This window comes from Xiphophorus maculatus, chromosome 23 (assembly GCF_002775205.1).
Source record: "Xiphophorus maculatus strain JP 163 A chromosome 23, X_maculatus-5.0-male, whole genome shotgun sequence".
Classification (NCBI taxonomy): domain Eukaryota; kingdom Metazoa; phylum Chordata; class Actinopteri; order Cyprinodontiformes; family Poeciliidae; genus Xiphophorus; species Xiphophorus maculatus.
In genome coordinates this window covers 11,883,554-11,907,431 of record NC_036465.1, presented here as the reverse complement: position 1 = coordinate 11,907,431, position 23,878 = coordinate 11,883,554, and the positions used below count along the sequence as shown (strand labels likewise).

The window sequence follows — 23,878 nt, the reverse complement described above, 5'->3', positions numbered from 1 at the left end:
CACATTGATGTGTAGCCCACGTGACTTGCTCCAGCCAACCGGATTGCTACGTTCTCTGGCGCTCGAAGAAGAAGCAGAGAGAGCGAAGAAGAAGCTAAGTGTTGTGCTGTGAAAGAGAGAGAGATAAGAGAAAATAGACGATTAAAAACTCTACCTGCTGACTGGAAACCTTTTCCATCTTTGGAGGAGCTTTCCGCATTTTTTTACTGACTGCATTCGGAGTGTTATATGTCACAGAACTGGACTTGGTGAGTTAAAAAAGTATTTTATTTTCTGTGTTTTATGTTAAAAACCCGTGGAGGTAACGGACGAACTGGTGTGGGTGAAGCATGTTTCCTCCACACACACGATGTTCAGCCGCCAAATCGGCGAGTATATTATTTTATTCAGTACAAAGCAAAGTTAAACGAAATTTTTTTATGCTTTGTTGGTTATTAAACCAGGCCTTTTAAGGTTCTGCTGGAAATTGGACCGGGAAATTCCGAGTCGATGGTGAGTTGGATTCCGTTGGTGAGAAACAAGATGGCGAGCCGTAACCCAGGAGCCCTGCAACCGCCGTCTAGCAGGAGCTACGCCCTCAACTGGACCTTGCAAATCATCCAAACTGGTATGACCTGCCCATGTTTTCCTGCTGAAATAGCACTGGATTCAGAGAAACGGGATTAACCCTTGAGGATCATCAGAGAGAAAAGACATTGATTTGAAGGACAAGTTATTCGGTCTTTTGCTGGATTGTTTCTGTTGTGTTTTAGTGTTTTTCTTTTCTTGAACCACATTCAATATTCATTGTCGGTGTGTGGAATGTAAAATTGTCTGTTGGGCTATAATAGAAACAAGAATTAGTTAAAACAGGAAATTAAAAACCCTTAACTTCTTAAAAGAACTCTAAATAACTAAATTAGATTTTAAAAAGATTAGAATAACCAAACTGTAAATTAAATAGATTAACAGTATCAACTTGAACTTAAATAGAACTATAACCTAGGTTTAAAATAAATAGTATCCTTTAATACCTAACACTAGGTTTAAATTTTAAACAGAGATTAGATATTCTGAAAGAAACAGGGAAACTATTTTGGATTAAATTTTGTGTCATTGTACGTCAACTGTTTGTAATATTGTTGTGTCTTTTCTTTTTCAACAAATAATAAGCCGGCAATTTGAACTTATTTCCTGTTCTGTGGTCATTAATACACTTGCACATTTCTCTACTCCCATAGCCGAACCTAGCACTGGTCTGATTGTCTGTTTTATTAACTGTACACACATCATGAGTGTTGCATATACTTTGCTCACTCTTTATTCTGGCCTTTACCAAATATAAATCATGTTGGTAACCCTAACTGGCCTGAAACGGGGGGGAAAGTTGTGTATTTCTGCATAATGTATATTAATAGTGTGACACAGTGACTGTATGTCATCATTTTGGTTTAGCTATCACTTACCTTATATTGGTGAGGGTCAGAAGTATGACATTATCTTGTAAAAGGTCTTAGTTTTGTCTTTCAGAAATGTTTTTATGTAAACGTGGATTGCTGTGTTTTATTACATGAAATAACAGAAAATGGTGTTATTTAATCTGACAGTTATGTGCTCGCATACAGTACATCATCAGGTCACCTTCCATAAGTCAATTAAGATTGCATTCACACCAGTCTTGTTTGGTCCACTTCACTCAAACTCTAGTTTGGTGCTTAGATAGTCCAGTTCATTTGGAAAGATGCAAATACATAACCAAACTCTAAAGCAGACCAAAAAGGTGAATTCTGGCCTACGTAAAAATCTACGTCTCGACTTGGTTGAAATAAACTCCGCGGTTCAAATGCATATGTGACTGCAAGAGGACCAAAAGCAGGAAGCGCAAATAATTGTGGGTAAATACAACCAAAGCAAAGACTCACATGTCTAACGCTAGAGGGAGAAATGACTTGTGGTTTTTTGCCAAAGACAAAAGAGAAATCTTACAACGGCTATAATCTAACGCAGCTCCATTTTTCTTTATATTTTGTGAAGTAAAAAGTTGTAGTCACTGTTGTAACAGGCCCTTTAAGTACTTGAATGTACTTCTGCACTATTGTGCATTTTTGTTTAATGTAATCTGGTATTACTTATCATGTTAAAGTATGTCCAGGAAAAAAAAAAGTTAGTCAAAAATAAGTCATCCTTTATTCTGAAACCAGAAAATAAGTTGTGGGTCACTGCTTAAAAAATGGAAACAATACACTCACAATTTTATTTAATCAATACATACATACATAGTCATAGCAATTATAAATGTTTATGATTACTATATGTCAAGCTTACTTATATAGCACATCTACAAACAACAATAGCTGACCAAGGTGCTTTACACTGTAAGAAATCAAAAACTCAAACAAAATAATCAATAAAAAAATTTTTTGCACAGATATGTGCTTCTTAAGTAGAATTGCAAGCCACAAAAATGTCACAAAAAATGAGCAGATATTTAAAGTTATCAATGGTTTGAGCAGTTCTGATTTTCAAAGGCACCTTGTGGGTCACCACAGAAAAAGCTCTGTTGCCTCTGTTTCTCACTCTGAATCTGGGGTTGCCTATAAGCAGTTTACCATTGGATAGAAGAGCTCTGTCTGGATTATGACAGTGAAGCAAATTTTAAAAAAACAGCCACTAAATGAAAATTGCACCTTTTTTTTACACTTTCTGACAGTGGTTTTATTACCGGTAGTTCTCACACAGACTTTCCTATTCAAACTTTAACTTGTGCATATACACCTTCCTCAGTATTCGACTGCTTCTTCTTCATCCATCGTGTGCTTTTTCTTCCAGAGAATTGCAAAGCAGCATAGTCCAGATTCTGGTTATCGTTGTCCTTTACAGAAAACAAATAGATCAATATATAGTCACGTTGCTACATGAATTTGTTGGAAATTATTTAAATTATCCTTTACTTACAGTGTATTCTCCTGATTCAGCCATGTTATCATGTGTGGCTGGTGAAGAGGTGCTTTCTGTCCCTAAATATAAATAAAATCACTGACCGCACGTCACTGGGTACCACATTGCAAAACAAATTTACCTGCTTACACAATTTGGTAAAACATTTTTCAGAGTATAATGCACCATTAATTGACAGTTCTAGGTTTGGGAAATATATATATATTTATAAGAAACTATTTCTTGACTATATATATATATATAGGCTACTGATCAAAAAAATAAAGGGAACACTTTAAGTGTTAAACACCTGTTTAAGTGTTCCCTTTATTTTTTCGAGCAGTGTATATATATATATATAGTCAAGAAATAGTTTCTTAACTACTTCATCTTATATTTAAGTTATACTTGAAAAACCCAAGCAAGTTGAATGTTTTAGTTATTCAGTTTGAGTAATAATGACTATGAAGACATTTCACCTATTCAAATTCAATAAACAAAACTTACCTTCAACTTTTTTGCATGCTGTCTTTAGGGTTTGGTAGCAGATCAAAATAACATTTACAATGACCGAAATGACCAAACATGTTATTATTATCACCAGCACATTATTTTGTGGGTCTCTTGTTTGGTCTATACAAAAAAAGACAGAAACACACTGTCACCTTTAAAAAATACTCTTTTAGTAATACTTTCTATTACTTTATTAGCAACAATTTTTTCTATTCTAAAATCATACCAGGTTGTTGATTCTGTTTTGCTCTAGTTCCAAGAAAAATCTCCCCACATGAGGCCACAGCACAGTAATATTTCCCAGTATCAGACGCTCTGATGTTTTTGGAGAACACGCACCTCCTCTGGAAATCGAATTTCTTTTGACATTGATCATTTCTATCTCCATGAACATAGATGACATTTGGATGAGATTGATCTGATTTGACTTTGAACCAAAACACACTGATGTCTTCTGGACACGCATTGTGGTTAAAGTCAGACATCACTGAACACTGAAGAGTCAAAGAGTTGCTTTCGTGATCTGGAGTTGATGCTTTTGCCTCTTGCACAATTTGGTACTTTGGTATATTTTCAGAGTTTCCTGAAGCATAGAACACAGATTTTGTTAATTTTAACTATTCTGACATAAGACAGACATTTATTGAGATGTTGGTTTGTTATCTAATAATGCTAGTTAAGACAATATCATAATATTCCCTGTATGAAAAAAATGTTAAACCAGAGAGAAATGCTCTTATGAGGTATATGAAGCTACAGAAAAGACATCTTTTAAAACTCTTGACAATATCTTTTTAATATATTCTCATGTTTAACATGGTAAAAATAAGTATTTGAACACAGAATCCAGCTTTCAGCAATTATTTGAACTTTACCTGTTAATAACAAATAGGTCCCATGCCAAGAATTCTCTGCCCAGTCAATAATCGCGCAGTGATACATTCCTTCATCTTCTTGAACGGTTCTTAGAATTGTCAGACTTCTGAAGCCTTCATTTTTTGATGCATTCACTCTTGAGGCAGAAAATTCTGGCCCATAAGCTGGCTCTGCGTGCTTTCGCAGCTTTACAATTAATTTCAGCGTCTGTCCTGCATTCTGTTTGTACCAGTGAAGCTCATTATTGTTCATCTTTTCAGCAGGAAGCGAACATGTAAAAGTTGCTGGTTCACCCAGAGGAACTGTGGTCACTGGTACCAAGGTATCTACATCGTATTTTAAAAAAGAGAACAACATGATAAACAAGGGAGTCACAAAAAGCCACAAGTGGTGAGTAAGGTAATAGGGCAACTGAAAACCCAAACAGGTACAAATGAAAACGGCACATATTTATCAAAGTATAAGAACTTACATCCTTGATGAAGAAGAAGCAGTACAACCAATAACTGAATCATCCTGACAATGTCTTCGTAGGAGCAATTTTTCATATTTAAGTTACAGAAGGAGGTCTTATGTTCCTTAGAGAGATCTGATTGGTTATCTCAAAATATACAATGATAGAGCATTTCCTGTCACAGTGGTCTCCCCCCCTTTAAGGTCCGTTGTCATAAATTCTTGAAATGTAATGATGAAGCTTCAAGTAATTCTCACAGCAAGTTATAAATACAAGAACAATTTTGTTAAGACATTGCCAGGTAATTAAAGTCACTACTTAAATCTGGACCCTCATATGCAGTCAATTAATAGAGATGACAGTCATTGCATTTCAATCAATACTCTGTAACAAGGGGTAATACTTCAACTTTTCAATTTCTGGACAAGAGAAACTATCTTAGTGTAGCTCATTTAATTACTTTTTCAAGCTTTTAGTTAGAAAAGTTTGACTTTTTCCTTTTAATAAGAACCTATGAGTAGAATTAGAAAAAACTATTTGGTCTTGTCAAATGTGAAAATATTTATCATGTAAAATGTAGGCTAATTGGTCATTTTTAATTTTTTTAAATATTGAATATTTTTTTCTGAGAAAGACTGTCGAGTTGTAGTAATGTTGTTGCTCAGTGTTGCTTCCAAGTGATTCTGTGATTGGAGCCTCTGATAGAACTGACAAGATCTCTACAGATGATGTTGTGCTTAGTGTTAATGCTTCTGCTTTGTTTCAACTCCCTCTTACTGCTTTCAATTCAATTCAATTCTGTTTGTTTATGTCAGAATAGTTTGTTAGGAATGACTATACACATGACTGTACTAATCACATTTTAAAATGCTACAAAATCTAAAGTCCTTTTGTCAGATGGTTTTTTACCTCCTCACCCCAAACACGTATTTTAAGTTTATTTTACTCAAGTGGCTTTGAATATTTATTTTTTAAACAACAACAAGGTCCAACTAATTGTCCAGTACCACGGACAGTGCCATCTCAGAAATTGGATTAAAATACACTGGAAGCCATTGTAAATATCAGTAAGCTGATATTTAGTGTTAGCAGCAAATCTCTAGAATTAGACAAACTTAGACTTTGTGACCATTTCAACAAACTTTGAAATTACTACTGAAATCAACACATTTCTTAAATGTTCACTTTTAAATTACAAGGCTTCAGTAAAGCATTTGCTTGTCTTTTTTTTTTTTTTTGTCAGTCTGCCTTCATCTGTTCAAAAGACATGACCCCTGGCCCTGGTTTTCAGCCTGGTTTCACTTCAGCTCTTTTAGATCTTGATATGTAAAAGAGGTAACCTGGAAAGAAGAAGCCACACAAGCAGAGACTTGAACTTCATACCTGATGTTTACACAGGAAAAGAAAGTACTTGCTTCTGAAGCCCGCTCAATGATTCAAATAAGTTCTCTTTTGATGTCAAAATATAATTTGAAGTCTAAAAAAAGATGATAAATCTTTGGTAGTGGTAAGAGATCGTGGGGCCAGTGTGATTTCAGATTCTTTATTTGAAATTGGGAAAACAAAGGGTAATTGTTTCCAGCTGGCAACTTTTACCTATATGAGTATGACTTAGGGGGGATTTCCTAAGCAAAAGTCCCTAAAGGACTGAGCTCTATGTAGGGATCATCATGCAGGCCTTTTGAATGCACTCAGTGCTTTAACAATAGCAGATAAGTTGTTTTTTTGTCATCCTTTACATAAGATGCTGCTGGTCAGCTTATTTTTCAGATGAGAGAGAATCTAAGCATTATGTGGTGCCTCTCCTTTTCAGTGATGAACCTTTGAGTTGCTTCAACACATAAGTTATGGGACAAAAGTGGAAAATGGAGGACGTGAAAAATATTTCACCCTGTATCCACTGTGACATAACCGGATAATTTGGCAACTTCAAATATTAATCAAGTCACCTATTGACTTTCGCTTTATTTAAGCAACATTTTACACATGAACCTCTACACTGTATAGACAGCTATTAGACATGTCTTATTTTTTAGATTAATGTTTATTGATAACCAATTACAGTTCTATGGTTAATCCAAAATGTTAATGAATCTCAAACACAAATATATAAGAAAGGAAAATGGATGTTTTAGTCTTCTGAGAAAAATATTTGTATGTTCACAATTTTTGTGAAGCCATTATTGCACAGAATTATTAAATAACAAAATTAAAACTACACATTTTTCTATCTCACTTTTTAATTATTTTAGAACTAGAAACAAATACCTCAAAACTTTCCAATAAATATTTGACATTTTGAGCAAAAATCAGTGACCAATATAGCCATCCTTCTTTTCACCAACACCTATAAGCTTTCCATTCATGTCAGTTTCTCGTTCTGTTAACAATCGACTTTCTGTGCAGCAGCAACCACATCCTCCCAGACAGTTCAGAGAGGTTGATTGTTTTCCTTCACTATGAACACCCTGCTTCAGAACTGCCCACAAGTTCTCAGTTGGGTTCAGGTCAGTAAGGGAGACTTTACTAGCAAGCCATGCAAATGAATACTGAGACACCTGTGATGGAACATTGTCATCCAAAACAATCATTGTCTTTTTGGAAGATGCAAACTTCTTCCTGTACAACTACTTGAAGAAAGTGCCTTCTGAAAACTGGCAGTAAGTTTGAGAGTTGATTTCAAACCAGTCTTCAACCTGAAAAGATTCAACCAGGTCATTTTTAATATTACCAGTCCATACCAGCACCCCACCTCCACCTAGCTTCTGTATGACTCCCAAGTGGAGCTTTGTTCCCGTTTATCCAGCCCATTCATCTGGTCCAGTAAGAATCATTCTCATTTCATCCATAAAGTCCTGAAAAATTTGTCTTCAGATATGTCTTGGTTCAGACTAGACAAATCAGCTGACGTGTTATGTGCAGTAGTGGTCAGGTTTCAACCTTTCTTACCTTGGCAATGTCTCTGGGGGCTGAATATCTTGCACTTCTAGGTACTCCAGGTAGGTTGTAGTTATGTAATATGATGGAACTGGAGGATACATGCTCCTGGACGATTCATGCTTCAAACTTCTCAAATCCTTTGGAGTTAATTTGTGTCTTTTTTCTCAACACTTTTCTTGCAACCTTGTAGACTATTTGCCACAAAACATGTGATAGTTCTGTGATCAGACAATTTCAAAAGTGACACATCCATCTGAGACAATTGTTAACTTTTCAAAATCAGTTAAATGTCCTTTTTGCATCATTTTGCCTAAATAAAAGAGGCTGCCAAATAATTATGCACTTTGATATAAAACTTTGACCTCCCTAGGCCACATGCTCCCTCATCCACAGATACTCTTCACCTGCTATGCTTAAATCCATTAAGCCTGGGGTTGGAAAATACCCCTTTACTAGGATTATGGTAAAAATACTCACTTGCCTAGTAAATGTCCACACAGTGTATTTTAGCTTGGTTGCATCAGGTTACAATGATATTTTCACATTTCCCAAAGGAATGTTCTACCATTTTCCTTGTGTTTTTCTTAAGAAAATAGTTTCAAGATCAAAACCTTGATCATAAATCTTATCAGTTCCTACTGTAAATGTTCTTTTTTTTACATATGAAAACATTTATTGAATGACAAATAGAAAACAAATACATAACACAGTCGGTAAATTTTTGTTTGCATTAATTTGTTATTTTTAGAAAAATAATTTTGGTCACAAAAGAATTTAGACTAGCAAAGAAAGACAGAAATGACATAAAAACCTGGACAAAATTTTGAACAAAGAAAATTACATTTCAAGTATCCTCCATGTAGGCAGCTCTATTAAAAGACAAAAAAAAACTTGTACTATAAATATTTTCTTACAAATACAAAACATATTTCTAAAAACATCAATTGAAATATAATAGATCTTATTTTATTCACACTTCTCTCTATTTTATTAAGCACTATGATCTAAACAAGTATCTATTCGATTTTTAGTTACAGGCAACACCAAAGATCTCGAGTCCAAAAACTTTGATTCGTGTGAACTTTCTCTCTCTATGGTTGTTTTAGGGATCCACTTTCTGGTTTCTTATGCTGAAGACAACCACAGAGTACATCTGTCCATATTCAACCCCCTGGTAAAATAGAAAAGATTGGTCAAAATATATAAATACACAAAATTTAACTATTGAAATTAAAATATAAATTTTAATGCTTTACCTGTCTACGACTATAGTAGTTGTGTAGGTCAACCCCAGCTGTTTTTTGGAACAAAAATATATATTAATAGGATTGATGCTCTTTTACACAGAAATTAACGGTTGACTTGTATTACCTTTGTTGTCCATATACTTGCTTGTGCTAATGGAGAATAACACAACAACTGTTGAAATAAGACTTAAAGCTAAAACCACGCAGAATGGAAGAACAACTTTGTTGGTATCTTGGAACCACAAGCTGAACCCTAAATCATCTTTTAAGGAGGGGGGAAACTTGAGTTACAATGAGTAAAAGCTAATTGCCTTTGTATTTACTGTCACATTATCTGTTGCAATACACATCATACATAAAATTGTCATATATCAAACTATACAATTACCTTGAACTTTGGCTTTTGTTTCCTTTCCAATAAATATTTCTCCACATGTGGCCACGGCGCAGTAGTAAGTATCACTGTCAGTGGAGCTGATGGTTTTAGAAAAGGCACATCTCCTCTGAGAGTCATTTCTCTTATTGCAATCATCATGCTTGTTTCCATCTACATAAATTGTGTGTGGATGGGAGTTGTGTGATCTGGCTCTGAACCAGAATACACTGAGGTCTTCTGGACACATCTTGTCAGGATTAGAGAGGACTGAACACTGTAAAGTCACAGAGTCTCCTGGAAGGTGAGAATCTGCTGCCGTCAACTGTTGAACTATAGTATGCATTGGTGTCCTCTCAGCGTTTTCTATTTAAGAAAAAAACACTAATCAAAACTTTTTTAGTATCTTTAAACACATTTTAGAAAATGAAGAACAAAGTCAAATTGAAGACATGTTTACTTACAGTTTCTCTCTTTCTTGTTTTTTCTTAAGTTCTTGGTCTCTGAGTGGCTTTAATTATTTAAAATTTTCATTCACCAAGTGATGAAGTTGCTTGTTTAGTTTTGGCTGTGGCTTATGAAATTCAAATATAAAACCTTATTCTGATTGTCCCAATGTTTTTAGAGCAATTACAGGTGAGCATATAGAATTGTGGCTGTATTGGGAGTGATTATCCAATCTCACCAGGTAAAATTATATCTCTTCCCTCTGATAAACTTATTGAGAAAGGTGATATTTTATCATAAGTGAGAGAATTGTTCAAAGTTGCTGAAACAGCAACAATTACAAGTGCTTATATTTTTACATTACCTTTTAAATACAAATAGGTCCCATGCCAAGCGTTTTCTGTCCAGTCGATGATAGCACAGTGATACATTCCTTCATCTTCTGGAACTGTTCGGAGTATTGTCAGTCTGCTAACAGTCTCATTTTTTGATGCAGTCATTCTTGAGAAAGAAAATTTCTGCCCAAATGCAGGGTCTGCATGCTTCCGCAGCCTCACAATCAATGTAAGAGTATCCCCTGTACTCTGTTTGTACCAGTGGACTTCATTGTTGCTCAGCATATCTGCAGGAAATGGGCATGTAAAAGTTGCTGGTTGACCAAGGGCAACTGTTTTCACTGGGACCAACATATCTGCATTTTGGAAAGAAGTACGACATCATAAAAAGTAAGATTAGGTTAAAGAAAACAGACAACATCAAAAGATATGTAAAATATAGACATTTGTTGTCATTAATCTAACAGTAATTCAACTAGATGAAAAATTTAAATGAATGTGGGTTTAACTTACATCCCTGAGGAAGGAGAAGCAGTGTAACCAACAAAAGAACCATCTTGACACTACCTTCTTTGACAGACTTGTTCTTGCCTAAGTTAGAGAAAGAGGTGTGGTGTTACAGGATGTCTTTGTTTTTTTTTTTTTGTTTTTTTTTAAATATCTAATCAAAGAACATTTGTCGCCACAATCGCTCTTCCCTCTTCCTGTTCTTTGTCTTGGTTATTGTACTCTAATGACCGTAAACATTTTACGGTGACATTTTATACAATGTCACCAAAACATTGTATAAAATGTATACCATGTCACTATATTATCTCATCTCATGCAGATGTATTAGTCGTAATTTGTCTGTAATCTGTGCAGGCAAATTATTTTGTTTATGCATCACTGAGCATTTTTAGGTTGCGATAATCAGAACATATAGGAAATTGCTCATATTTAAAGGGTTATTTATAGACAGACACAAGAGTCTCTCCATTTTAGCCAACAATTTGTTAAACTAATTAAACAGGAAGGTTGTAGGTTTAAATCCTGGTCTTAGTGTTTTTCTGCATGGAGTTTGTGTGTTGTCCTGCTGCATCCCTGGGTTCTAGCTGCATACTCCAGCTTTCTCAAATAGTCCAAAACCACAATTGATTGCTCTAAATTGTCCTTACGTATATGTGCAAGTGTTGTAGTTGTTTGTCCTGTGTGTCTCTGTGTTGCCCTCTAAGGCAGTGACAATCTGTCCAGGGTGTATTTTGACTCTCGTCCAATAACCGCTGGGGATTATTACCATCATCAAGTGCTCAGCATTTTAGGATTTGTAAGATAATCACTGATCATCTGACGGTCAGCAGTAGTTGGAGTAAATACTCTCCTAAATATCGTTTTTGCCAAATGGATACTTACCTAATGTCTTCATTTGTTCTAAAACCCAAAGTTACAAAAAACCATGCACATCTGAAACTTACTACAAGCTCCCAACAGGTAAATCCAATAGCACATGCATTGGCTTTTACAAAACAAACATTACATTAAACAATAGTTTATCAATGTATTTTCAACATTTCTCTGTGTTTGGGTCACAAAAAGCTAATAAAACATAGATATTGAACACAACACACATATACTGAACAACAGCATTCAATACAGCATCTTTATTGGTAGCAGACAAACAAGTTTTCTTCAAAATTTTCATCTTAATAATGATGTTTGAAAGCAATCACCAGGATGATAAGTCAGCAAACCAATAATTCCTGATGATTTTCTCAACCAATTTAAAGGCATCTTGTTAGAACTTAATTGATTTTCCTATTTACTATCATTTTTTTTTCTTTATGTATTAATATTTTCAAATTTGTGTTTTTATGAAAGTAACTTTGAATAGCTAGCTGTAGGTGTATACTTATTAATACATATTTGATTAGGCCACAAGGCTGTCATTTTTTAATTACATTTTTCTGATGAAGAATTAACAGGTGGTGTAGACTTTTTGTAGCAGAGTGGTCCTACATGTCAGTACATCATCAGGTGGCTTCAGCAAGTTACATGTTTCTGTAAAAGGACTCAGAAAACAATACAGCAATGTTATATTAGAAAACATAATTTGTATATTTTAATACTTCAGTGTTTTCAAAAGTAAGTACAGTGTGCACCACTTCTAAGCTGGGATTGTAGATGCATGAAAGCTGAAACTGCAACCCTCCCCCCTGAGATCAATGTTGTTTTTTTTCTTTTGACAAAGATGGCTTCCTTAATCCCTCTTTCAAACTATTCTCTTTGTCTTCAACTTGGACATAATGTAATCCCAGGTGTGGTGCAGTTGGCGCAGTTGCCATGCATTGGCGTTTTGCTAATGCATGGCACGACGCTGGCACATGCTAAACATAAAACTCTTTGGTTTAACCTGACATGGCCAGACTATCTATGAAGTTTCCAGCGGAAGCTTTATGACGACCCTTCCCCACCATTCTACTTCTTCCTTTTGCACACCATGTGCTTCAAGAGACAGAGCACACTGCCAGCATTCAACAATAAGGAGGTGTTTGTGGTGGAAGCTCCATTCGTGCACCAATTATTGAAACACATATATCTGTATCTGATCAAAGGTTTCACCCTCAACCGGCACACATGTTGACAAGTGAAACAAGTAACCTGGATACAAAAACCACAAAATAGAAGACTTGGAACTTTAGCCTCATGTTTGGACAGCAAAAGAAACTGTATCTCGTATAAGCAGGACTTGTGCTTGACATAAGCCACATACAGTTGCATTGGGAGCAACATCTGAAGGGGGTGCTGCTGCAACAACTTACAAAAAAATCATAGACTGAAATAAATATCAATAATGTGCTGTCCTGAATGGTTCCATTTTCTTGTGCTTTGTCAAAAATACAAATTATGAAAATATAAACAAAAATCTTTCTTCCTTCACTATTGACATCCTGATGCTTCTCATCTTGCTCTCAATCAAATTTGCCAAAAAGAAAATTCCACCTACCTACCGATGTGCCATAATCAGTTAATCCAAAGGAAGTAGGTAAAGAAATGTTTAAATCAATTAGGTTGTGTTTAAATAAGTTTGAAAACTGTTAGTGATTGCATGTTCCTGTCTAGCATGTTCCTTAAGTTGCTGTAGATGACTGATGAAACATTGCTAATAAAAAGCACATGGCCTAACTCTGAAAGGATTGGCTGTAGGACCACTCTGAATATCCTGGAGTGGCTGATCCAAAGTCCAGACTTGAATCTGGTTGAACAGATCTTTGGAGAGGTTACAAAATGTCTGTACAGACCAGCCACATCCAACCTGAGGGAGCTTGAGATGTATTGCAAGAAGAATGAGCAAAGCTGCATAAATATAGGTGTGCTGACTAAGCTTATGGTATCACATTTAAAAACACTTGAGGCTGTAATTGCTGCCAAAGGTGGATCACTCAAGCATAAAGCAAAGGCTGTGAATACCTAAATCAATGATTTCTTGATTATCTATTTTTAATAAATTCACAAATCACTCAAAAGCAATTTTCTACATTTTTATAATGGGAAATTTGTGAGTAAAATTTTAAGGAAAGAGATTAATTTAAAAGAATTTGTAGTAAGGCTAATATGACAAAATGTTGAAAAAGTGAAGAAGAATGCTTTCTGGATGCACTGTATGTTACTACTTATTGCATTTCTATAAGGTTCCAGATTGTAGATGAAATACAAGCAGAGCTGTTTCAGTGTGAAACAAATATAATTATTTCTTTCTTATTACAATCAAGATGTTTTTTAAGGCCTATGTGAATTAGGTGGAAAAGATTAATTTAGTCTGTTAAAAATTACCATTTATCCACCATCATATCAACTTTTATACTTCTTTTTTGGACAACAAAAGATGTTAGTATTTTTCTTTTATTAAAGAAAAAAATGTATCTATAACTAAATATCTAGCTGAAATATTTTTTAAAGATGAAAAAAATACAAGGAAGAAGATGGAAACTTTTAATTCTGTGAAAAATACTGCAAATGGCAAACATATGTGTTTACTGTATTCTTTAGGGTATAAAACAAAAAGAAGAAAATATTTTCATTTTATTCACTGGGAGATTTTGCTCCCTGAAAAGATTACAACCACATATTTATATTTTAGTGTTTCACTTGTGAATACACACTATCGTCGGTCTCCATCTGTCTCTTTGGGATTCCTTTCATCCTTTTAGCTCCAGAGAAACGTAACGCAGCATAGTTTAATTCATGTTCCTCTTCATTCTATCAAGCAAATGAAGGATTTATCAAACATGTTATTACCATACCAGATGGGTGGTTAATATTTCATTACACCCCAACAGTTAAATTGATTTTGTATTTTTACTTACAGTAAAATCTTTTGACTCCCTGCGGTTGCTTTGTTTTGCTCGAGAACAGGACGCTTCTTTCCCTGAGTGTCCGCAGAAGAGAAATATGGTCATGTACTTAACCCAACATTTTGAAGAGAATCTACAGTTTAATTAGATTTTTCATAACTAACACAAGAATTTTAACAGTACAAGCTGCTTTACTAGAAGCATGTTATTTCACACTGTGATAACGGAATGCCTAACTAAAAACATGTTAACCAGATTCTGCCACTTTAATTTATGGTATTCTCCAAAACCATTTAAGAATATTTCTTGAAGAAATGACCTTTTTTATTTCCTTTTATCTATTTTTATGAAATGTGTCATTTAGCACTTACCTTTAATAGGTTTACATGATGATCTTGGAATCTGGCAGCAGAAAAGTATATTTATAATAACAGAAATTACCAAGCAGGTAATTGTTATCACCAGGGTGACAAAGTCATCTTGAGATGTAGCTATAGGTGAAAGAGGTGAAATAAAGTTTTAGCTTCTGAGGAAAAAAATAAAACCATTGTTTATCTACTTTCATCACTTGCTTACATTAATGTTATTAAATGTAAACACAAAATCATACCAACATCCAATTTTGTTCCATTTCCAAAAAATATCTCTCCACATGTGGCCACAGCACAGTAGAAAGTCCCATCAGATGCGTTGAATGTTTTAGAGAAATTATACACACATATCTGCTTAGAGTCCAGCTTCTCTTCACATTTATTTTCTCTGTTTCCATCAGTGTAGATGAAGTTTGGAAAAGATTTGTCTCCAGCTCTTATCCAGAACAAATTCAGATCTCCTGAACATTTCTTGTTGTCAGAGCCAGAGAGGACCGAACACTGAAGAGTCACTGGGTCTCCTGGATGAACTGGATGCGATATTGTTGGCGTCTGAACAACTGTATAATTTGAAGACACCACAGTATTTCCTAAATAAAATTAAAAAAAAATTGTTAGACACTACAATTCAAAAGTGCTAAAAATTTTCTTGATAAGTCTTAGCAAACTGTTCAGAATTTTTTATTGATCAGATCCATTGGGATAGTTTTGTTTGCACTATGATTAATACCTTAATATGTGGTTAGTAGGTGACAATATTGAGAACATATTGAAGCACTTTTTCTTTCAACAGGTTTAGTGTTACTTATCGAGTTGAACTCAACTTGAAATTAGATTCCTCTGTTGATTATCATTAATTCCTTAATCACTTACTGAAGTTGTTTAGACAAGCTACACATATTCTTTAATTTGTTCGTTTTGATATACTTTTATTATGTAAACCTCTTTGAACTTCTTTGCTACTGAAATATGTGTTAGAAATATATTAGACTTGAATTAAAATTTAATAAGCTTACCAAATAATAGACTTGCCTTCACTATGTGAAGATTACTTCCATTGAGAAGAAACATGTTGGTCAAATTAGGTGATTAATTTAATGATAAATCTGTCAGGATTACAAAATGTAATGTAAGTTTAAATGTATTATTGTAAGCAGAAATTACAATTTTTAAAAAGTCAAAATCAAGAATGCATTTCACAAATACAAAAAAAAAACTGTTGTGATGGATCACTTCATTTGATTACTTCTACCGTCTGACATTGGCATTTACGTACGCTAAAACTTGGAAAAGGTTAGGAGCAATCTCATCCATCTAGCTCCCTTTTCAGTTGACCTGTGGGAGATGCTAGAGGTCTATTGAGAACCACAGCTGGATTTTTGAACAGTATATATAGTGTTGCCTTAGTGCCCACTTTTGCTTTTTGCTTCCTCACTTTATTTTACTTTCTTGTGCATTTGTAAAGTAAAACAATTAATAATTTTCAATAGTTCACCCAACAATATATCTATTCTACATACTGATTCATACTGAGGATTGATGACTAGGTGTTTATCTTTAAATTTAAAAGAAGTAGCTCAAATGTCATATGTGACAAACCGTGTTTTGGATAACCTTGTACTGGATTATTTATTAAGATGTCTTTTAATATTTATATAGATCAAAAGAAAAAAAATTATTTATAAGTATTTGTCTTGTTGAAGTAATTTTAATAATTAAAATACCTTGTATTAGCAAATAGGTCCCTTGCCAAATGTTCTTGTTCCAGTCAATCACAGCGCAGTGATACATGCCTTCGTCTCCTTCAGTCGTCTTCCTAATCGTCAGATTGCTAATTTTCTCTGTATATGTTGCAGTCAGTCTTGAGCCCAAAAATTCAGGTCCATAAGTAGGCTTGGTATTTTCCATCAGCTTCAAAATTAATTCCAGTGCATTTCCTGCACTTTGTTTGTACCAGTGAAGTTCACTACTGCTGCTCGTCTTTTCTTCTGGAAAATAGCATTTCAAAGTTACATTGTCTCCGAGCTGAACGATGGTCACTGGAACCAAGGCATCTGCAATATGAAGAATAAAACGTGTTAGCATTGTTTGCTATTCAGGACGAAACAAATAAGACACAACCTGCAGAAAAAGATAAAATATGAGGATATATAGGTTCAAATTCTTACGCTCACAAAGACTCAGAGGTTTTGTTTGTTATCTAACTTACATCCTTGGTGTAGGATGATCAGTGCGAGCCATAACAGTTTCATCTTTAAGCTGTTTTCACTGAAACACAAGGTTTTATTCCAGTGACAAAAGGAGGAGTGGTTACGAGACCATCTGATTGGTTATCTCAAAATACCATTTCCTAAGGCCATTTCCTGCAGCAGAAGTCTTTGTCTTCTAGGGGCCAGGCTTTGTAATTATAGTAATATTCAGTCAGTTGTCATGTTGATGGTCAATAATTGAACAACACTTCAAATTGTGTTGTTTTCAAATGGAATCTGTTTAAGTTAGATTTTGACCTGAAAATCTTTTAATTGATGCACATCAGTAGCAATAATACAAAGGGGCTACATATGGCAAAGTGAAAGCCAATACAGATGTTCTAACAGATGTATAGTGATGTACTTTAGCTTTTTAAGTATTTCACAAACCCTCTGCAGCTACACCATTTAGATGAAGATATAAATACAGATATTCATCTGAAAACAGAGTGACATTCTGAATGCAGCAGGAAAACACTACTTACTTACTTCATCCCGAATTGACATGTTTCAAAAAGCTGTGATCTCTCAGGCTACACTTTACATCATGTGCATTGACCTATTTAAAGGTGCAGTCACAGAGTGTGATGAGGTTTACAACAGGCAAGCTCCACTGCAGTAGACATTTTGTTTCTCCTTTCCTTTATATGACTTTGTTTCTTCTTTTAGATTCTGAGTTCATAAAACTATATTAGAAAAACTATACTTTATCAAATCAGTTTTACAGTATTTGTGCATTTTAAATTCTTGCCTGAAAACAGCAGACGCCACAATAATCTGCATAAACTATCTCATGTTCTCTGTGATGTGCCTTGCCTGACTCCCTGGTATTCCCTGTTTTAAGAAAGCCTCAAATCTTTAAAATATCTTGCTTTTTGTGAGCAATACCAACAGACAAATTATAAAGTAGCATATATACTTCCAAATTATTCTGATTTGTGAAATGGTGCATCCAACAAAGACCTGAAAATCATTTCCTGGAAAAAATCTCAAAGCAGAAATAATAGTAATAAGTTGGTTTTGTGTTGCTAATAAAGTTTAGCAACCAAAGTTTTATCATTTCCAAGCTCACACACTCTAATCTTTCCTAAAACAGAATTTATGACATTGGACTTACATAATTTATATGATCAAAGTCAAAATATTGATATACACCCATCTGATGTATCTTACTGCTCTCATTCACATGTGTTGCCACCTGTGCTGTTGCAAATATATGCTATTTAGGTATTTGTTTGTACGTGGTATGATACTTATGGTTTTGTAATTTCTTCATCACTTCACAAAAAACAAGATATATCTTGCACTGTATGTTGGGCTTTCCAAAAATGAATCATATGCTGATTTAAATGAGGAAAGTTCAGGGAATTTCTATAAAACTTTAAATTTATGTCTTTTAAAGACTGATGCATCTGATGCACAACATTTTAGTGCATGTTTATTGTAATCAGGGGTGAAACATTTACAGTGTTCTACCTTGTCAGAATAAGGAATTTTATTTTTGATATGAGAGTACAGTCTTATTTAGTGTTAATTTTCATATTTCATGTATGATGTATGTTTAATGTCCTACACAAATAGTTAAATATTCAGCAAGTGCCCAAAAGTGACCGAATAGTCAGAAGCTCCAGCAGCTCTGACCATTCAGCTAAGTTGAGTTTATTTTTTCTCAGAGTTCCTCTCTCTAGCTGTCATTGAAGGCGGATGTTTTTTTCCTCTGCTCCCTCTCTACTCACCTTCACCCTACTTGCTCTGTTTTTATGTTTTTGTGCTGCTTTTTTGGAGTCTTTCTTTGCATATCCACTGAATCTACAAATTACGGATCTGGTCAACTGGCCTCTCAATGCAATTGATCAAATTTTCAGGACAGGGCAGAAGAGAGTCCACTTGTCCTGCTGGGGTATATTGGTGTGATACACCCCAAATTTATTTGAATTCATGATAACAGGGTTTTTGCTGTTTGGAGTTATTGGATACCTGGCATATTGACAAATTTGTGATGGATTGTGCAAACACTGAGCAAACACTCAGACTGACATGCTGTGGGACAGATGCGCAAGTTGGATGCGAGTCTTGCTGAAATTTGCAGGCCAGCTGTAGACCCTAGGACTCACTATCAGAGAGGAATCGATGTTAGAGAAGTTGCTAGTTTTGGCCCCGTGGAAAGAACTGTACTAATTTGGATGATTGGAATCAACAGAGATGTACCGGTGAGTCTTTAGAGCAGATTGAAATTTTAAAGTCTGACCAATCTAAATATATGACCTGTATCTGAACTGGCTTCCGTGTGTCAGCTTTGGGTGGCTGGCTATTTCAAATCTCCTGGATGATTTATAAACATGACACTACTTTCCTCCTCACTCCTGTCTGAAGACATCCGTGTGACTGTGGAACAGAGCACTCCCAAGGACTTGCTCTTAGATAAGACCATCACATCAGAAACTGTTGCCTGGGAGAAGTACATGGCTTGTGGTCATACATATGCTTACACATTCACAGTAACAAGATACACTCCATGATTTTTAGGATTTTCACTGGCTCCATGTCTGTGCCTTATCTCACTAGATGTGCCATATTCTTCCCGATGTTGTCATTTCATCCCACTTATTATTATTAGTTATAACAAACTTTAGATTTAGAGAAACTCCTATTAGTTTATCAAGGGAGGCTCCTATTATTTTATAAAATGTGGAGTACATATTCTTGTTCCTTTGAGAAACTCTTACTAACTCATAATTGTGAAGTACTTTTGTTGTTGTTTTGTTTTTCTTTTGCTTTTCTTCTGTTTTTTTTTGTTTTGTTTGTATTTCCTCTAATTTATATAAAACACTTTGAATTGCCTTGTTGCTGAAAATGTGCTATATAAAAAAATACCTGACCTGACCTTACCTTACCTTACCTTACCTTACCTTACCTTACCTTGCCTTGCCTTGCCTTGCCTTGCCTTGCCTTGCCTTGCCTTGCCTTGCCTTGCCTTGCCTCAGAGAAGACAAAGCTGCATAGCATGAGGATAAGCAACAATTTTGTCAGTTAACTGATGTGTGATATGATGGTGAAATGCCGGTATGCATGGTGGTGATATTCAAGTGGCTTATTTTGACAAACAAAAAGGTGTGGGAGCATCTTGTAGTACCAGATGCACAGAAAGGTGATGTTGTTTGTTGAAATTCAATGTTGTTTATTGAAATCCATTAAAATATAAACCAGAAAACAAGTGTGGTGAGAATGTTATAACTTCTACATTAACAAACACAACAACAACAGGACAATACTGTACTCTTAAGATTGCATAAAACAGATTCTAACAATCTCCTCAAATTGCATGAATATGCAAAAGAAACGCCATATAAATGGTATTTATAAGGTTGATGAAAAATAGCAAATTTCAAAATAACTTCCTTAATTTCTCCAAAAGGTTACTCTCTTGCCTGTGATGGACTGGCGACCTGTCCAGAGTGTACCCCGCCACTTACACGAAATGTCTCGCTGGAGATAGGCACCAGCACTCCTCCTGACCCCACTAGGGACAAAGGTGTAAGAAAATGGATGGATGGATGGATGGATGGATGGATGGATGGATGGATGGATTGGATTGGATGGATGGATTGGATTGGATTGGATGGATGGATTGGATGGAGGGAGGGAGGGAGGGAGGGAGGGACGGAGGGACGGACGGATGTGTGGGTTACTCTTGCGTGAGCTGGTTTTTGACTTTTTCGTACATCTCATGTTGAAAAGTTACTTATGTTTTGTCTAATTTTAAATGTACCAAAAACTAGAACAAAAATACTTGGTAAGATTGTGTTACTGCAGCGTCGTCCACTGAGGTGTTTTGCACAGCTGATGATTAAATGGAAGTAAATTATCCTTATTTATGTAATAGCTTTTACAAATAAAAACCGGAAAATATATCTGAAGGTGAGCATAAATATAAAAAATATGATAAAAAATTAAAAAGACAATTTATTAGTATAATAAATTATACTAATGGCAGATTTCAGGGTGAAGTTTTATCAGCACTCTTAATAAAATAAGCAAATGAAAGAACTACAATTTTACTTACAGAGTAACAAAAGCAAAACTTGACATTATGGCAAAATCAAAGAACAAACACACATTTTTGATGCTATATTTTTAATCACTCATTTTCACTAGATGGATGTCTTAAACATCCCGCACATATAAACAGATTTTCAGAGTTTAACTTGGGAATACACACTGTCCTCAGTCTCTTTTCTCTTCTTTCCTCTTGTAGCTTTCCCAGCACTGAAGTGTAAAGCTGCATAGTTCAGATCCCATCCATCTTCATTCTGTACAGCAAATAAAAAGATCATTACAAGGCATGCTGATAGAAACTATTTCAGTAGGTGTTCACTTGAGTTTTTAACTTGACTTACAATTTGATCGCCTTGCTGACTCAAGTTCCTCCATCGTTCTTCGGAAGAGGTGCTTTCTCCCTCTAATTATAGGGAAAGAAACAAGAGTAATCTGAATCTGACTTAATCTGACTATAAAACTTTGTTTTTACACTCATTGACACTTTTAAAAGAAACATTTAAAATGTCGGTTTTTCTGTCTAGAATCTGAAATTTGGCCGGCTTATTGTACATGATTATATGACTACAAAAGTGTTATTCAGTGTGAAAGTTTAGTATTATAAATTGATCAAGGGGATGTGTGTACTAAACAGGGCTTAACTAATGTTTCTGGTAGTTTTTAAATCTCAGAATTTCGGTGACATTTACCTTTCAATTGTTTACATGCTGCTCTTGGAGCTCGGTAAAAGATAAAAACAGCATTTATAATCATGGAAATAATCAAACAGATCACAGCTATCAATAGTATGGGGAATTCAGGGTCTGCCATTTTGTCTTTTTGCTCTGTGAAGAAAATACAAAAAACAAAATGTTTTTTCTGGACAAGATAATGTTTGAAAATGTAATCTTCAATGGAAAATATAAAATCATACAACCTTCCAGCTTTGCTCCATTTCCAAATAATATCTCTCCACATGTGGCCACAGCACAGTAGTAAGTCCCATCATCAGAGGAGCTGATTTTTCTAGAAAAATTATAAACCCGTCCAGTCTGATCATCAATTTTCTTCTGACATCTGTTAGTTCTGTTTCCATCTGTGTAGATGATATCCGGGTGAGATTTATCTGATCGGAACCAGAACACACTGACGTCTTCTGAACAAGAGTTGTTCTCAAAATCTGAGAGGATAGAGCACTGTAGAGTCACATAATTGTCTGGACGGTTGGAATCTGATACCATCTTCTTCTGAACTACTCTGTAGTTTGACGTTCCCACAGTGTTTCCTGTAGATTATTGTACAGAATGTTAGAAAATGCAATATAGATTTTTGACATATTTTAGATTTAGAATTAAAAGAGAGCTTTGAGGACAGATGAGATATACAGAAAAAAATACATATTCTATCGAGTTCTCGCTAACATCTTAGAGTTTGAGCTCTCCACCATTTCTCTTTTCTAATTAATGTGTATCATGTTTCTTCTGAAGGCAACTCTCATTATTTAGCTCAGAACAAATCCAGTTCAATTAAGTAAAAAGCTAAATATTAAGATATATATATATATATATATATATATATATATATATTCTAATTTCTCTTTCTCAAAAATCTTCTAGCGATTACTTATTCACCTAAAATGCTAACAGTTGCCGTAGAAAGCATTCTGGCTTAGTGAAGTAATTAATCCTGGACTGTAAAGTTAAACATAAGTTACTTTTTTTTCACTTTAAAGAAGGCATAAACATGCTCATTTTAATTAGATTACTTTAGCATTGCAAAAACAAACATAACTGATCCAAAATGTACATATATTCTTGTATTAAAAATGTATAAATCTCTTATACAGTTTTGTAAATGGTTTGATATAATAAAAAGCTAAATACCTTTTAAAATACATTACCTTTTATTAACAAGTAGTTCCCCCGCCAAACATTTTGGCTCCAGTCGCTAAAGCCACAGTGATACATTCCTTCATCTTCTTGAGCTGCTTTTAAAATGGTCAGGTTGCTCACGTTGTCAGTAAGTACAGCTTTTACTCTCGAGTCAGAATAACCTGCTCCATACTCTGGGTTTGCAAGACTTATGAGCTTTACAACTGCTTCCAGAGAATGTCCTGCAGTTTGCCTGTACCAAAAAAGTTTATTACGTCTGTCTTTAATATCGGGCAACTTGCATGTAAGTGTTGTTGTTTCACCAAGATGAGCTGTGATCACTGGAACCAAACCATCTGCATTAGATAGAAAGATAAGAACTTGTAAAATAGTTGCTCAAATAAAGTAAAAGCACTCCACAGTGTGCAATAAGACCACACAACTGGAAGCAAGAGCAGTCATAAATATAGCAGGCATTCAAATATTTACATGACAAATTTAAATGAATGGATATTTAACTCACATCCTTGATGAAGGAGAAGAAGTGTGACCCATAACAGAATCATTTTGAGACTGTCTTTGTTTGGCCACTGGTTCAAATTTAAGTAGGAGGTGGGTTCTGATTCCTGGCATCTGATTGGTTGTCTTAAAATATACCATTTTTGAGGCGTTTCCAGCAACTCAAGAATTTTTCTCACATAAATGTTGTTCATTGTTGTAAACCTTTGTGTAATTTATCTTGTTCTTTAATATTCAAATCGTATATAGAATTTGATCTTAACATCTGCACAGGATGGTGTTTTACAGAGTTTATGACCAAGAACAGCTTTATCTCATATGATAGTCATATGGTAGTTATCTCTAGACCAGCTATAACAATAGACCAATGAAGAAAATGCAGACTGACTGTACATAAAAAT

The 23,878-nt window shown here is 34.8% G+C and overlaps 4 protein-coding genes across 4 annotated transcripts; all 4 read right to left on the bottom strand.

Moving 5' to 3' along the window:
• Nucleotides 1–2,299: 2,299 nt before the first annotated feature.
• Nucleotides 2,300–4,820, bottom strand: LOC102217517. Its single transcript, XM_023328924.1, has 6 exons — nucleotides 4,778–4,820; nucleotides 4,305–4,631; nucleotides 3,656–4,012; nucleotides 3,424–3,549; nucleotides 2,935–2,996; nucleotides 2,300–2,851 (listed from the first exon to the last, which is right to left on the bottom strand). The coding sequence occupies exons 1-6, from the start codon at nucleotides 4,818–4,820 to the stop codon at nucleotides 2,729–2,731; spliced, it is 1,038 nt and encodes a 345-aa protein (XP_023184692.1). The 3' UTR covers nucleotides 2,300–2,728.
• Nucleotides 4,821–8,460: 3,640 nt separating this feature from the next.
• LOC111607100 lies at nucleotides 8,461–10,666 on the bottom strand. Its single transcript, XM_023328973.1, has 6 exons — nucleotides 10,615–10,666; nucleotides 10,131–10,457; nucleotides 9,335–9,685; nucleotides 9,071–9,208; nucleotides 8,956–8,993; nucleotides 8,461–8,870 (listed from the first exon to the last, which is right to left on the bottom strand). The coding sequence occupies exons 1-6, from the start codon at nucleotides 10,655–10,657 to the stop codon at nucleotides 8,802–8,804; spliced, it is 966 nt and encodes a 321-aa protein (XP_023184741.1). The 5' UTR covers nucleotides 10,658–10,666; the 3' UTR covers nucleotides 8,461–8,801.
• Nucleotides 10,667–14,054: 3,388 nt separating this feature from the next.
• On the bottom strand, nucleotides 14,055–17,055 carry LOC106699718. Its single transcript, XM_023329056.1, has 6 exons — nucleotides 17,013–17,055; nucleotides 16,528–16,857; nucleotides 15,043–15,393; nucleotides 14,804–14,923; nucleotides 14,445–14,506; nucleotides 14,055–14,337 (listed from the first exon to the last, which is right to left on the bottom strand). Exons 1-6 carry the CDS (start codon nucleotides 17,053–17,055, stop codon nucleotides 14,215–14,217), a joined length of 1,029 nt encoding a protein of 342 aa, XP_023184824.1. The 3' UTR covers nucleotides 14,055–14,214.
• A 4,133-nt stretch (nucleotides 17,056–21,188) lies between these two features.
• LOC106699717 lies at nucleotides 21,189–23,524 on the bottom strand. The gene is made up of 6 exons (XM_023329055.1): nucleotides 23,482–23,524; nucleotides 22,988–23,314; nucleotides 22,025–22,372; nucleotides 21,798–21,932; nucleotides 21,450–21,511; nucleotides 21,189–21,362 (listed from the first exon to the last, which is right to left on the bottom strand). Exons 1-6 carry the CDS (start codon nucleotides 23,522–23,524, stop codon nucleotides 21,246–21,248), a joined length of 1,032 nt encoding a protein of 343 aa, XP_023184823.1. The 3' UTR covers nucleotides 21,189–21,245.
• Between the last annotated feature and the right edge of the window lie 354 nt (nucleotides 23,525–23,878).

Coding starts and splice junctions, on each gene's coding strand:
- LOC106699717 (XM_023329055.1), bottom strand. CDS start 23,524: ATGATTCTGTTATGGGTCACACTTCTTCTCCTTCATCAAGGAT. Junction 22,373..22,987: donor GAACTACTTGTTAATAAAAG/GTAATGTATTTT, acceptor AATAATCTACAG/GAAACACTGTGGGAACGTCA. Junction 21,363..21,449: donor GTCAGCAAGGCGATCAAATT/GTAAGTCAAGTT, acceptor TTTGCTGTACAG/AATGAAGATGGATGGGATCT.
- LOC102217517 (XM_023328924.1), bottom strand. CDS start 4,820: ATGATTCAGTTATTGGTTGTACTGCTTCTTCTTCATCAAGGAT. Junction 4,013..4,304: donor GACCTATTTGTTATTAACAG/GTAAAGTTCAAA, acceptor TCTATGCTTCAG/GAAACTCTGAAAATATACCA. Junction 2,997..3,423: donor AGCATGCAAAAAAGTTGAAG/GTAAGTTTTGTT, acceptor ATTTATATTTAG/GGACAGAAAGCACCTCTTCA.
- LOC106699718 (XM_023329056.1), bottom strand. CDS start 17,055: ATGAAACTGTTATGGCTCGCACTGATCATCCTACACCAAGGAT. Junction 14,507..14,803: donor ATCATGTAAACCTATTAAAG/GTAAGTGCTAAA, acceptor GCGGACACTCAG/GGAAAGAAGCGTCCTGTTCT. Junction 14,338..14,444: donor GGGAGTCAAAAGATTTTACT/GTAAGTAAAAAT, acceptor TTTGCTTGATAG/AATGAAGAGGAACATGAATT.
- LOC111607100 (XM_023328973.1), bottom strand. CDS start 10,657: ATGGTTCTTTTGTTGGTTACACTGCTTCTCCTTCCTCAGGGAT. Junction 10,458..10,614: donor GCTTCTCCTTCCTCAGGGAT/GTAAGTTAAACC, acceptor TCCAAAATGCAG/ATATGTTGGTCCCAGTGAAA. Junction 9,686..10,130: donor GACCTATTTGTATTTAAAAG/GTAATGTAAAAA, acceptor TTTCTTAAATAG/AAAACGCTGAGAGGACACCA.